The 14,686-nt window shown below is 53.1% G+C and overlaps 1 protein-coding gene across 1 annotated transcript; it reads right to left on the bottom strand.

Moving 5' to 3' along the window:
• Positions 1-11,400: 11,400 nt before the first annotated feature.
• LOC137161040 (uncharacterized) lies at positions 11,401-14,108 on the bottom strand. The gene is made up of 2 exons (XM_067560042.1): positions 14,088-14,108; positions 11,401-13,702 (listed from the first exon to the last, which is right to left on the bottom strand). Exon 2 carries the CDS (start codon positions 13,624-13,626, stop codon positions 12,436-12,438), a length of 1,191 nt encoding a protein of 396 aa, XP_067416143.1. The 5' UTR covers positions 13,627-13,702; positions 14,088-14,108; the 3' UTR covers positions 11,401-12,435.
• Positions 14,109-14,686: the final 578 nt, after the last annotated feature.

The following is a 14,686-nucleotide window of genomic DNA, read 5'->3' as shown; positions in this document are numbered from 1 at the left end:
AGGGAAAGTTTGCTGTCCAATGCAAAACTGTACTGATGATATTAACACACTGTGCTTGACATGACACCCCTGAAAGGGTGGGCTTCTATACGGCAGCAGCTGCCAACAACAGTGTCTCACTTCTGGGGGACAGTCAACTAATGCGAGTATGTTCAGAGGATGTATAGCTTCTAACGTGTGTGTCATGGGTTGAAAGTGTTGTCTCTCGCTATTGACCTGGAGAGTTCTAAGGGTGGAGTTGGACAGCGATCCTCTCTTGCTTCTCCAGTTCAGCTAAGTTCATTAAATGCAGTACTTGTTTTTCTAACTCTCCTCTGCTTTGTGGATTACTATGCTCCAAAGCCCCCACGTCCCAGAATTAAGGATAAGATGAAATTACTGATGATGCGAGTTAGCTGAGGTTCTTAGTGAGGGCACTAGTTTAGCCACTGCAGTGCAGCTGAGCCTAAAACCTGCTTGCTCTTGACATGCGGCAGCAAAGGCTGCACGTGTGCTTTGGAAAGTGAAATGCTATTTACTATGACTAATCTTGGGGCAGTTCAGGGATGTCCTCTACAGCAATACCCAAAACCAAGCCAAGAAGTTCAAACATTATTAATACTCAAAGGCATGTATCTAATATCAGAATAATCTATAGAGCAACTTCCAGTGTCTGTTCATTCCCCTGAGTGATTACAGAGAAAAGAGTAAATGCATTAAACTCTTAGTCCTGCCTTTAAATTAATTAGTTTAAAATGAACGATAAAGTGGTTCAGGCATACATTCCAATCCATCAGAACCCGCGTTTCCATTATGCGTAAGATGGAATAGTTTTAACCCTCTCCAGTTTGTTGCAGAGGGGAGAGCTAGTTCATTTCAAGCATAGGTGGGGTGATAGATTCCCTTATGCTTGGAACTGATCTTGCAGATTTCTGGGAGGCAGCTTCCATTTGATACGAATTAAATTATCGGCCGGTTTCTTCCCGTCCACTTTGAGCATGTTATTAGTGTAGAATAGATAGTAGTAAACCTTCTCCCTTCTGCATTTGTATTGGCCTCTAAAGCCTCTGTTGCTGAAGAACCAGTGTGGTCATTCTAGCATAAAGCATGGATAATCAGAGCAGGGTAAGTATTAATGTGAACTCTTCTTGCACTGTAATTAGCTAGTAGATAACAGAACTGGCGTGCAGTTCTTGTCACTGGGACATTTTTACCCTCCAGTCTGAGCTATCCCCCTTTCTAGAACCCACTGAGAGATTTTAATGAAACCAATATAGAAATGTGCCTGCCCTTGTTCTGAATTAGCCACTAGAACCCTGTGCTCCAACTTTAGAAAAACCACACACATTAATTCCTGGAAATTAACTGGCTCTCTTTTTATGCCCTATACAGACTGGCTGAAAGTACAGCTCTTGTGGGGTGGGGGAAATACTAAGGGTTTGTGCTTTCCTGGCATCTTCCAGCCCAGGATCTCACAGTGATTTACAAACACTAGTTCATTTAGTCTTTTAATTGTCCTGTGAGTTAGGGCCATAGCACTGTTCTCAGTTAACTGTTGGGGAAACAGAGTATAGCGCTATGGCTTTCCTTGGCTGTCTCATTTTCATGTTTGTAAGGGCAATGAGCATCATCTAGATCATGAGCTTTAGGGCATCCTGCCTCTGCACCCATATAGTGATCTAACACTCCCCCCACCTCCTGTCTATCCCCACCACCAGCACAGATCCCTGCCCCCTCCAAAGAGCAATTCATTCACTCCAGCAAGTTTATTCCTGTGTAACCCTGTGTAACTGGGCATGCACGGCTGGCTGGCCAGCCTGCCTTCCCCTGCTTGTACTAGCGTTTGAGTCTGGAACAGTGCCTGTTTGCTTGTGGCGTGTGAGCTCACCAATCAAGGAGGGATGTGGATGGGCCCCTGGAAGCGGGGGGCAGCGTCCAGGCCCCTCCCTCTGGGTCCTTCTCAGAGGGGGACCACCCCTGCCGGCTATCTCCAGCCGGGAGCAGTCTCAAGCCTCTTTTCCGGGCAAGCAATCTTTTGCCCGGCCCCCAGGCAGGGCTGGCCAGTGAGCAGGCCCGCTCTCTGGAGTGGTATGGAGGGTGAGGCTCTCTCGGGGCTGTTAGGGAAGGGGGGAGGGGGACGCAGGCCCACCCATCTCCACTGCGTCCCAGCCCAGGGCCCTCGCAGTGGCAAAAGGCGTCTGCCACGGGGTTGGCGGGGCTCCTGCCGCAACATGCCGCCCGGGTTGCCCCAGACTCAGCCACGAACGTATGGCTTTCCCTGGGCTGCTTCTGCCCCGAAACCCCTGGTACCTGCCTCCTTCGGGTCGCTGAGGCGTGGTAGTCCTACGAGGCCCTCCTCATCCACGGGTGGCAGCTCTGGCAGCTCCATGGGTTCCTCCACAGAGGGCAGCTCTTCCGGGTCCTCCGGCCCTCAGGCTGCAGGCAGGACCGGTAAGTTCTCTGGGTCCCAGGCTCTATACTGCTCCTGCCGGCCCGCCTCCAGCTTCCAGGCCGCGGGTGTCTCAGGTGGGCCTTCCTCCAGCTCCCAGGCAGCAGGGAACTCCGATGGGCCCTCCTCCGGCTCCCAGGCTGGGGTTAAGATCGGCCGCTCCTGCTCAGCATGGCTCTCTAGCCTGGTCTTAGCTGGGAGATCAGGGGGAGAGGCGTCCTTCTCCCTCGGCCGTCCTCTCCTGACTGGGCTCGCAGGCCTGGGTTTTAAAGGCCTGGCTCTGCCCCCCTGCTTCCAGTCAGGGGTTTTCCTTTGGGGCTCTATCAGCCAGGGTGGGTCTGGTTCTCCCTCTGGTCCTTCTCCGAGGGGGACCACCCCTCCCAGCTACAAGGTAGAACAGGGAAGCACTCATGTAGGGCAAGAGACCCATCCCTGCCCAGCCATCCACCTGGCACTAGACCCAGCAAAGTCCTGGAAAAGTCACTTTTTGGCAGTTATCTGGCCAGTTGTCGAAGGGTCAGTTCCACCTCTCCACTTGTTTTCATCCATCTCAGTTTCCCTTCCCAAGTGAGGTGCAGGGTAGGAGCATTTCTGAGCTGAACTCACATTCCCAGGAGTTAGGGCTATGCTACTGGAGATCCATTTGCTGTGAGGTGAAACCCCCACACCCCACCCCCCTGGATCCCAACAGGCTGCAGCTGGGCCATCTACCCACCCACTTCCACCTAGGAGACCTGGGCAGGCTGCCCACTCACCAAGCAGAGGGACAATCTGTAGCCTCAACCTGCCTTCTCTCTCTTCCAGGCTGGCTCTAGTTCTCAGGCCCCTGGGATCTGCTTCCTTCCAGGCCCAGCAGAGAGCAGCCTGCTTTCTCCCTTTTCCATTCCAGTCTGCCTTCAGCTGAGGCATTTCAGGGAGATGTGGGATACAGCCAGCTGCAGCTGCTCTGCAGGTTGCATCACTACCGCCTGGTGCCCTGGCCCATTACAAAGGTTGTACACCCCACAATGACCTCTCGCCTTTCCTGAGATCACCACAAGGCCACCTGGGTGCCCTTTGGAGCAACAGTCTGCCAAGAGTTGCCCCCTCCGAGCCACCACTGTGAAATCTAGTCCATTCACCCTGCTTGGCAGCCGAGTACAGGCAGGAAACCCAAATGGGCCGTCACAGTGTAACCAAGTGATGAGCGTTACCATGATTTCTTCCAGGAGGGGGGCCCCCGCTGGGTATCAGGTCTCTGGCTGGAGAAGTTAAGGTCACCGACTCCATTTAATGGATTTTAGCCACGAAAACTATGGGATGTGAGTAGCCGGACACCAACCCTGCTAGCCACATCTACCTCCGGCGTGCAGCACTGCCAGCCCGTGATAGAAGCATTTTGCAATCCTGTTGGGCTTGGGATCAAGGGGTTGCTAGACTGGATCAGCACCAAGGTCCGTCTAGCCCAGTCTCCTGTCTAATAGTGGCCAACACCAGATACTGCAGAGGAAGGTGTGAGAATCCTGCCATGGCAGTTGTGGGATAATCTACCCCCCACGGGTGATCATCCTGCTCCATTAAAATTAGAGATGACCTTAAGCCTCAAAACAGGAGGTTTAAGACCCCTTCCGTCTGAGGATCTCAAAGCACCTCAGCAACATTAGACTTGCCTCATACCCACAACTTGGGGGCAACTGCAGATGCTCAACTCCTTTAGGGCCCAGTTATTAGCTTCTCAGCAACACAGGTCCTTCCATTGCTCTCCCCTTCCCTAGCCCCTCACAGCTACTGATCCCAGCTGCAGGCGAGTGGGCTTACAGATCACCACCCCGTTCTTTTTCTAGGCTGTCTTTTCTTTACTAAGCCTGGGGCTGGAATGGGGAGACATTTCAGGAACCCCCAGTAGTTGCCTTTTTGCCAAAACATTTCCTCTCATAAAGCGATTCCCCTCTCTGCAGAGACTCTACGATTGTGCCAGCATAAATTCATCGAGGAAGCTCCACCATTAATTGAAACTCCAATTTGGAGGCATGAGATAATAGGATTGACGTACTCCATTTAGCCTGCATTATTGAAGTTTAAATATACACGTGGCCACAAATGTATGCCCACAGCTATATGCTCCCCCTAATTGAGAGCCTAATGGGTTGCTGCTGGGAGTAGCTCCAGTCTTAATAACACGAAGGCTGTTCATCTCCTGCCACCTGCTGAAATCAACAAGGGGCACTAAGTGCCTGCTGCTTACTGCAAATTACCAGGAACTTCAAAGTGGTGCGCTCTAGGAGGCTGGAGGAGTGACAGCTCGCTTGAGGAAACCCTGCTGAATGCTGGAGCCCAGGAAACGCTGCCAGCACACAGCTGGCAGAGAAAGCCCTCTTAGCCAGCTGTAGGAGGGAAGGCAGAGCCCTGCTCTGTTCCTAGCCATCTGCTGCTTTGTGGAAGCTGGGATGGGGGATGCGTGACTGTCTCTCTCTATGCGGCAGTGCCAGGGCTGGGATTTGGCTGTAAGGCAGGTTTAGTGGAAAGGCTACAGCTGCAGAGCTCTCCCCCTCTTGCTCTTTCAAGGCACGGGCAGGCGCCTCATTTCGGCCTAGCACCGCTTGACCTCTGGCTCCGATGCTCTTCCTTCGCCGCCCATCCCTGCTGCCAACCCCTCGTCCATTTCCCACCTGAACAACTCCAACCTCCTTCTCTCTGGCCTTCCCAACGCCCATCTCGCTCCCATCCAAACTGCTGCCGCCACATTCAGCTTTCTCACCTGCTGCTCTGATCACGTCACCCAGACCCCAGCGCCTCCCTTCACAAGTCCCTTCACTGGCTCCACGGCCCCTTCTGCGTCCATTTCAAAGTCCTTGCCTACCAAGGTCCTGCCCAGCTCTGTACCCGCCTGCATCGGTCCCCCACCACTCTGACCCTGCGTTCCACCAACACAGCTCCCTGCCATGCCCCTGTTGTTTCCTTTCCCCTTCCCAGAGCACACCCCTGACCCAATACTCTGCACTCCCTCCTCCTCCTCCTTTCCCCGCAGCCCCTCAAACAATCTGCCACTTCCTTTCCAGCAATCAAAAAACAACAAACATTTTTCTAAAGCTAGGAACCAACAAGAAAGCCCATAGGTTTATTCTGTGTATTCCCCTCTCCAACCATCCCTCCTGTTTGCCTGGTATAACCACCAGCCTCCTACAGAGTATCATAATCAGCCTATGTTATATGTTCTTCATGGCACAGCCTGCTGACTAAAGCACCCTGCAAGACTATGGCACCGGAGTTGCATATTAAAAAATAAAGCCAGCAGCAGGTTCCCTGCCCCATCTGTGGAGTTGAGGCCAGTTGGAATATGCCAACCTTGCATTGGCCAGTGCGCAAAGCAACCATACCTTGCATCCATGGAGCTCCGTGCAATTTCCACACACGAATGGGATCAGCCTGAAAGTCTCCCCAGGAAGCAGGGAAGCACCCAGCTTGACTTTCCAATCTCAGGGGGGGAGCATCTCCAGCCGCACAAACCCCTCTTCACCAGGAAATGAAGTGAATCCGATCCGGAGTCAGTGGGAGGCGATGAACATGGTGTCCCACGGTGCTGCTGCTAGAGAACGGCATTGCAGTAGCGCTTTGCCATTGATCTGTGAGGCTTGTTTTACTCTCTTTGAAGCTGGAAAACAACATGCCAGAGCCACTTAGCAAACAGTGGGATGGACCATGGGGGATTCTCTGGTGTCTTTCAGCTCAGTGGCTTGGGAAATTTACACTAGACTGGACAAAATACTAGCAAAAGAATAGGCACTGACAGGGAGATGGATTGCATGGCCTACTGGGTCAGTTTCATATCTATCTTCTATGATTCAGGTAAAGCCCCCATTGCTCTTTTTGTTAAGCTAGAGCTCACGTCAACCCCGCTCAGAGGAAAGGGTCTGTTAGCACTTTCTAGTATTGCCGCAGCCACAACAAAAGTGTGCTAGACCCCGCATAAACAGCTGCAGAGGCAGCACTGTGCAGTGGTTAGAAGAGAAGCTTGAGCATTTGAAGACCTGCATTCTAGTCTCATTTTTGCCCATGACTCTCTCTGTAGCCTTGAGTTAGGTCCCTTTTGTGCTTCAGTTTCTTCTGTCAAAGAGTGACAATAGCAACCTGCCCGCCTTAGTAAAGTGTGTGGAGATCCTCAGAGGGAAGGTGTTGTGTAAAGACCAGTTCTTGTTACTCTGTTTTCTCAGCAACCAACCGGTGCGATATATTTAAGGTATTTAAAATGGGGAAAATAATCCCAACAGCTGGGGGGAATGATGTTTAATTTAGACTGTAAACCCCTTCCTGGTTTGGGGAGGGGAGAATACTTAGCACATTTTAGAGCATTAGAAAACAAATACTAAGGACTGAGCTCATCTTAAGTACCATTGGCAAAGCAATGATGCCTAGCTCAAAGCGGTAGACACAGAAGACATACCTTGGGAGACTGTGATTTGACATGCCAGGACAAGCAACATGGTCGAATAGTGAGGACAATGGGCCAGGTGTCATGAGGATCTAGGATCTATTCCTACTCTGTTGCTAACTTGCTGGTGATCTTGGGCAAGTCGCATCACGTCTCCGTGTCAGTCTGCCCATCTGTAACATGGTGATGCTCGCCCGAGGTGTTCCTTAGCGTGCTGCATTTGATTCAGGATCCCTCACATGCCACAAAACAGCCCTTTACATTGATCTTTTGCTCCCCTGATACTGTGCTGTTTTGTAGCCCCTTCCATTCCCCTGTATCCACGCGCCTAGCAAACACAAATGAACCATGCCTCTCTGCACCCTGCAAGGTAGAAATGATACCTTTGTATAGATAGGGAAACTGAGGCACAGAGCAGGGAGGCTCTGAGGAGTTTGAAAGGCACTCTGTTTGACAAGCCGCTATCTTGTTTAGGAAGCACAGCCTTGTGGATGGGAAGTCAGCAGGTCTGGCTCTTGGGAAACTGAGCCAAGTTGCTTCATTTCTCTCCATCTCGGTAGCCCCACGTGTGGAAAGGAATAGGACTGACCTATCTCCCAGGTTAGTTTGTTAATGTCTACTAAGTGCTTTTGAGTTTCTCAGCTGGAAAGCATGACTGAAGCACTCTGTGCATTTATAGTGTGGCAAGCAGCCGGCTCCCCTCTAGTCGGTCTCACGCTTGTACTGTTTGTAGTGGGCCAGGGCATCTCCAGTCACCCCGTCTTCCCCGAGGAGGGGGTAGGGACCTGGGCCCACCCGCTACTCCGGGTCCTAGCCCAGGGGCCCCATGAGAAGCAGCTATGTGCTGCTGGCACAGTGTTCCCAGCTGCACTGTCTTCCCCTGGGCTAATTTTCCCCCTCCTTCTGGCTTCTTGAGCCTGGTACCTTCCTTCTGTCCACAGAACTCTACACTCCGATTTGCTCCTCCACTCAACTCAGCACTCCTAGCCACGCCACGCCACGCCACTCCTACTCCTCCAGCTCAGGCCCTGACTGTTTGGGGCAGAGGGCTTTTATCAAGCACCTGGCTGGTCCTTAATTGGCCTCAGCTGCTCCTAATTGACCCCTACTGGCTCTTAGCTAGTCAGCAGGGAACAGAGCCTTGAGCATTCTGGGGCTCACATATCTCCCATCCACTGGCTCCCTTGACACCTTCCGGGAGCAGTGGACACTGTCTGGGGCTCTCTGCTCGATGTCCCCTTCCGGTTTCCTTCGTTTACACCTGTGACCCCCATGCCCCTCCCTGTTTCTTCATTTGTTGTCCCAAGCATTCAGTTGCATTCTGGGTCTAGTGGCTCCTCCCCTTAGGCTGGGGGAGGGGTCTTAAGCAGTGGGCGGGTACTTCCCGGTTTGCAAATAGGGACCAGTCTCCTACTGCCCTCTGCCCTCGCTATATCACAATAGTTAAGAGACAGCAGCAGCAGTCTCAAGGCTGTAGCAAAGTAGTGCTGGTGGCAATGCAGCTTGAAATGCAAAGGAGATGAACTCTAAGAGGAATGTTTATCCCACTGATTGGTACCAATTTGCCCTTCCCATTCCTGTAGATTATAAATGGCAAACACGTAGGCTCCCAACAAAGCCTAGAACAGTAAGTGCTGGTCACAAAAACAGTAGCCCGCATAACTCAAGTGTTAACACTGTCCATTTGACAACTGATCAATAACACAGATGTTTCATTACACCACATTTCTAGACACAGATTATGCGTACAGCACAGCTGAAGACGAGCACTGGATTTCTCTCCTTATTTCTAGGTGGATGCAGAGATTCATTTGACTGGGTATGCAGTCAGTGGTCCAGATCCTGACTTCCTTACACAGCTGGAAATGCAAAATCTCCCCTCTGAAGTCAAAGGAGCTACTCTAGGTTGACATGAGCCAAACGCAACCTCGTCTGTGTGCATCTGGGAAGCATTATTCAGTCCTGCTAACCAAAGCTACTTCAGTGATACATTTTTACCTTTAAATATTCAGCCCATGTTTAGCGACTCGCATTGAAATGCTCCTTTGCTTCCGAGAGAACCCATTAACCCCAAAGAGTTTTGGGATGGACACAGTTCCAGAATTAAAACAAGACACACAGCTTGGCAGCTTCAAGCCGAAACGCTGATGGTTGCTTTAGAACTGGACTAGACAAGGGAGAGCAGTACTGTCAGGACCTATTCCCACCAGACCAACGTAGAAGATGAGCTACCTGGTCTCTCCAATCACCTAATTCTATACCAGCTTAAAACTACTGTCCCTGGGTAAAGATTCTCACCTAGTCTATGTATTTCTAATGCGAGGAGTGATGGTGACACTTCCTTCCAGTCCAAACCCTGGTGTCTGTCTGGTGAAAACATTCCATTTTGGGTGGAATATTTCATTTTCTCCTCAGCGAAGAAGTGATGTACACGTCTGCATGGACATATTTGGTCAGAATTGCTTTCAGAAGATTTGGGAAACTTAAAAAACCCAACCACAACTCAGTGGATTTTCTTAAAACTGAATTCACATCTGGACTGGAAGCGTTTTTTTATTTCGGATTTTTTTTAAAAAAGGGCATTAAGAACCGAGAACAGACGCAGCGTAGAACTATTCCTGCAACTGAAAGAGAAAAGGGCCTTGGCCTTTGTAAAATACTCTCATGCTGTGACCACAAATTAATACTCAGAACAGCAGAGCACTGGGCTTTGACAAGGCTCTAGGTGATTCAGGGGATTTGTAATGGGGAACACGGCCTCCGCTTTTAGGGCAGCCATTCACATGACTCACGTCCGGTAACGGCTTTCGTAATGAGCTGGTGGCTATGCAAGCAGAAAGCAAGTTGCTGATGACCAGTGGCCTAAGGGAAGGGAGTTGTTTCCCAGTCCAGTTCATAAGCAGCCTCACAATCAAACTCCTTGCTGGCAGCTCACCAAAGAGAGCAAGATGTAGAGAAGCCTAGACTCTTCTCAGGCCCCTAAAGGTGATCCTCCATCCAGGGCAAGGGGGAATCTTACACTGCACTGCTCAGAGTGCAGCTGTCCGGGAAGAGAGGACTTCGGCTATCAAAGAGGATGGAGCCTTGGGCTCCATGCATCTCAAGTGCCTGGCTGCGTCCGCCCACACACACTGAGCTGTGTATTTTTCTCACCAAGGCCACCTCCGAGCTCAGGGAAGTGAAAGTGCTGCATGCTCCCTCCTCAAGCAGGTCAAGGCTTTTCCGAAAGCGCACCCCAACCAACAGGTGCCTTTACCGTGCATTCAGCACTCCCTCTGCCCACACAAGGGACAAGCAGAACTTGGCTGCCATGTTCCAGCACAACGCGAGACAGAACTGCCTCTCTCATTGACTGACTGTTCCGTGTCAGTACAGCACCTAGCACATGGGCTCCTGGGCCATGACTGGGGCTCTGAGGCCCTACAGTAGTACAGTGCTGCCTCTCATTACCCTACAAGGTGTGACTGACCCACAATCCCCACCACAGCTGCGTGCAAGGGGAACAAAACCCACCCAGTCGCTGCACATTACTGACGCACTCATGGCCATGTGAATCACTTCAGGCTGCAGAGCTGCACAGTTCTAATAAATTCTATACAATGTCAGTTCTTATACCGCGCTCATCGTTGTATCGGAGCACCTGCCCGTAGCACATTAAGCAACATGACCACACATCTGGCACGTGCTCGTTCTCTTGTATTCTCCCTGGGGGAGGAGTGCATGCCAGGGAGTCTTTTCTTTCACATCGATACATGCACAATGCTGCATGTTTACATTACAGAAGGCAAGGAAATGTGCTGAGTGAACAGTGGGAGACTTGGGGGAGTTCATGCCACAGGCGTGGACTGATCCCTGAGGAGGCTCCGTCTCCTGCACAGACAAGCCTTATCCTTACTGGAGAGAGTCCCACTGTTGATCACGGTTTGCATCCCAGAGCTTTAGGTTCTTTTAGATACCCTGGGCCCCCTGCCACGATGATAAGGACCAAGACCTTGAACTTGACTCGATGTTCTCTGGGAAGCCAGCGAAGGGAGCAGAGGACAGGAGTAACATGTTGGTGGTAGTCAGCGTTGCTGAGGAGATGTGCCGATGTGTTCCGTGCCATCCTCAGGCACCTCCCTGGGGGGATGGAGATGGCTATCAGTGCCGCCGGCACGGAGACAAGCAGCACTCCTAGCAATGAACGTGAAATGCTGCTACGGCTCCTGGCAGGGAGAAAGGCAAGGGATGGGGGAGCAACAGGAAAATACAAGCCCAGCTGTCAAGCGCCACCTCCAGCAAAGCCAGTTTTCAAGCATTAGAGTCCCCCCTTGGGAATCATCCTTGCCAGCATTTGATAGCGAAACTCCCTCTTCCCCAGCCACCACTTGTGCAGTTTGAAAGCCACATGCATCTAGGTGCCCTCCTCAGAGGAATAACGCTGGATCTGCTCCCTCATCACAGCCCATGAAAAGGACTCCAGCACAACGCCACGTCCCACGAGGAGCGTCACCCCTACAAAACCAGGATTACACTTATGCTCCCTCCAGGCGAGGAAGAGGCGACGAGGAAACAGAGACAACTGTTGGGTTAGAACAGACTGACAGAGATGGCAATCTATTAATTTTTATTAGGGTCAACTCAACACCAGGCCACCAGTGTCAGAAGAACCAGCTGAGACGACATATGGTCTGGAGAACCAGGCAGGTTACGTATGAGCATGCTGGGAAGTAGGGGTGCCTTCTAGTGGCTGGGAAATGGCAAACATCCGTGTCCCCCCACTGTCTAATACTACTTTACATTTTGACAGCACCTACGTCCAAGGGTCTAAAGGCCTCACAGCCTTCCCAGAGAGGTAAGGTCGGCTTATTCCCAAAGATGGCGAACCTGAGGTTCCTAATCCGAGACCCCTTGGTCCTGATTTTCAGAGCTGCTGAGCTCCTGCAACTCACAAGATGGCTCAAGTCAGGCACCCAAAATTAAAGGCCACTTTTGAAAAATGCGTCTAAGTGACTTGTCCAAAGCCAGGGGCAGAGACTGCAAAAGAACCCAGAAATCCCAACTCCTCCGCTCTAACCAGCTGATAACACTCCCTGTCCAGCTGAAAGCATGGAACTGCTCTGTGAATGCATCAGGCAGAGGTTCATGGGGTTCTGAGGCCAAAAGGTGACTAATTCTATCTTCACTTCTGCATCAGTGCAGTTAGACAACCAGGGCACCCATATCTGGTTGTAGCCATGTAATTTTATTGTGTGCGGCAGTCAGAGGCCTTCCTGTCATGTAAGAAACACGGGCTGTCACTTATAGGCCAGAAAAGTGCACTTAGAAATGAAAAGCAGAGAACAATTGTAGGGAACAGAACATTTACTCTATCTTGGTAGAAGAGAAACACAGAGCATCCTTCTCTCTAAACACCCCCCAGTCAGCCTCCCATTTTCAGCAAACTCTGGGCCCAAACGCAGCCACTCCTGATCTGACAAATGCTAGGCCCAGAGACACACAAGCTACCTGGTCCCCCCAAGGCAGATGCATGGTCTCTTCATGCCACACCCCCCCTCCACTGACACCATTAGATATGGGAGAACTCAGTTCTCCGTGCTGTTCCCTTCACCATCAGTCTTTACAGTAACCAGGTGTCTGAGTGCTGGACACAGTAGCACGACTGCAGCAGCAAGGCATTCAGCTCCTTGTACGTCTGCTCCCGCCAGTGCGGCAGCAACACCTGGTTGTTGAACACGCGAAGGCTGGGCGTGCCGCTCCGTAACAAGCTGTACAGACAGGACCAGCGACTCTGAAGAGCCAGCCTGGTCCTCCGGTTCAGGATGATGCCCCGCACAGTCTTCTTGATTCTCAGCACCCTCAGGGAAGGCAGATCGAGGTGACAGAACACCAGGCCACGGCTCTGGGACACGTCCAAGTACTCCAGGGACCTGGATTCCAGAGAATAGGAGATGCCCAAGTCTTTGACTGGCACCAGCACATGAAGGATGAGAGTTTTGAGGTTGGGCAGGGCTTTGGTGAGTTCTTGCATAATCTCTGGGCAAACCCCTTTGAAGCTCCAGAAGTATTTCAGCTCCAAGGTGTGAAGCTGCTGGAATCGAGTCAGCATGGCAACGGAGTGTGCAGACCAGTCAAAGGGCAACCTCATTCGGGTGAGCTTTGGGGACCGCTGGATAAACTTCTCCAGAAGGGTCTGGAAATTGCTGATCTGGTCCATTTTGGTCAAGCTGACCTGAGTCATGCTGCAAGCGCCAGGTGGGTAGAAGTCTGGGGGTTCCAAGTGAGTCAACGTCCAGTTGAGCTCCAGCTCCTGCAGCTCCCCACAGTGGACACTGTCCAAGAAGCGTGAAAGGAAGTCAGCCCATTTGGTTTTCTGGTCACCCAGATCGAAGCTGGCCTTGAGAACTAGCAGGCTAGCACTGCGAGAGGTCAGGTGATAGGCATACTGGTGGACCCACTCTTTCCACCTCTCAAATTCCCTGGCAGAAACCAGCACCAAATCCATGCCCGACTGGAAGGCCCCCAGTCTCATGAAGTCAGCCACCCTCCAAAGCCTGGGGGTGCGGATCAGCTTGCTCCAGGCTTCACAAACGGAGGCAGCGGTGCACTTCTCCACCTCCGAGAGGAAAGAGAAGACGTGGAGCTGACAGTCCACGGGCAGAAAGCTGAAGGGAAAGTAGGCTGGGCTCCTAATCCGGCGACCCAGCTGTATGGGGGCGGAACACCCCGAGCCAGCCCTGGCCACCACGGCAGTGCTCGCAGCCAGCAGAGAGGGGGCTGCACGCTGGCCATGTTTCCTTTTCCGAGGCATTGCGCCCAAGCAACCACGGGCCAGGCCGCACCCAGCGCAGAGAGGGTCAATGGCAGTGCCGCTCAGCGAGGGAGACCTGCGGAGAGAGCACCACGCCGTTACACGGGATGGGACGGGACGGGACGGATACCCCTCCCCCCTCAAACCCCAGCCCCAAACTTCACACCCCCGGTGCCGGCAGCCAGATGGCTCAGCTGTGCCGGGAGGGGGGCCCCGGCTCCCCCTGCCTCCCACCTTCCTCTCTGGATGGCTCCCCTCCCCCTCAGCTTCCCCACCCCCCTCTGTCAGTGCTGCTTTCTGCCCGCAGCCCTCGGGACTAGAGCAGCCCCTCCCCCCACCCCCGGTCCCCCAGAGCAGCCCCTCCCTCCGCCCCCCCCAAAGCTGCCCCTCCCCCAGAACACTCGCTCCCCTCCCCCACAGCAGCACTTCAGCCCCCATCCTCACGCCCCCCCCTGACCTACCTTCTCCCCGGCGCTCCGTCCCCGCCCCCGCCCCGGGGCTCTGAACGGCTCCTCCCCCCGCGGCTCCCATTGTGACGGGCTCTTCCGGGTGCCGGTGCCCAGAGAGCGGCGCGCTCTCTACAGACGTCATCGGCCAGCGACACGGCCCGGGCCGGGAGCAGAGGCGGAGGCAGCTGGAGGCCAGAGCGTCCCCCCTCCCCTCCCCTCCGCTCTCCGGCGCTGCCCCGCCCCCTGCTGGCGGCGCCCGGAGCTGCTGGCCCGGCCAGCTCCCCATGAGCTCCCCACCGGGCCCTGGTGCCCTGGTGCCACGGTGATGGGCGCCCCGCAGCAAAGAAGTGCACCAGCCCCACGCCCCGGGACCCATCCTGCTCAGATGAGAACAGATGCCGCCTATAACACTCCTGGGCTCACACACGCTGGGGCTCCACAAAAAGTCGTGACTCAAGCGTGTATAACTCCACTGGGCAGCGGGCCAGTGTTATGAACCCCGTGAAGAAACTGAGGCACAGAAAGGGGCGGGGACTTACCGGCGGGCTCAGCAAATCAGTGGGTGAGGCAGGGATTGACCCCAGGTGTGCCGGCTCTGAAGATGGTGCTCT

Source organism: Emydura macquarii, unplaced genomic scaffold (assembly GCF_026122565.2).
Source record: "Emydura macquarii macquarii isolate MOO-44397 ecotype Brisbane River unplaced genomic scaffold, CSIRO-AGI_Emac_v2 contig_2246, whole genome shotgun sequence".
NCBI classification, from domain to species: Eukaryota; Metazoa; Chordata; order Testudines; family Chelidae; genus Emydura; species Emydura macquarii.
Note: the sequence above shows the minus strand (reverse complement) of the source record. Positions and strands in the feature narration are given on the sequence as shown.

Bases quoted from the DNA above. Each gene is read 5' to 3' on its own strand.
- LOC137161040 (XM_067560042.1), bottom strand. From the start codon at position 13,626: ATGCCTCGGAAAAGGAAACATGGCCAGCGTGCAGCCCCCTCTCTGCTG.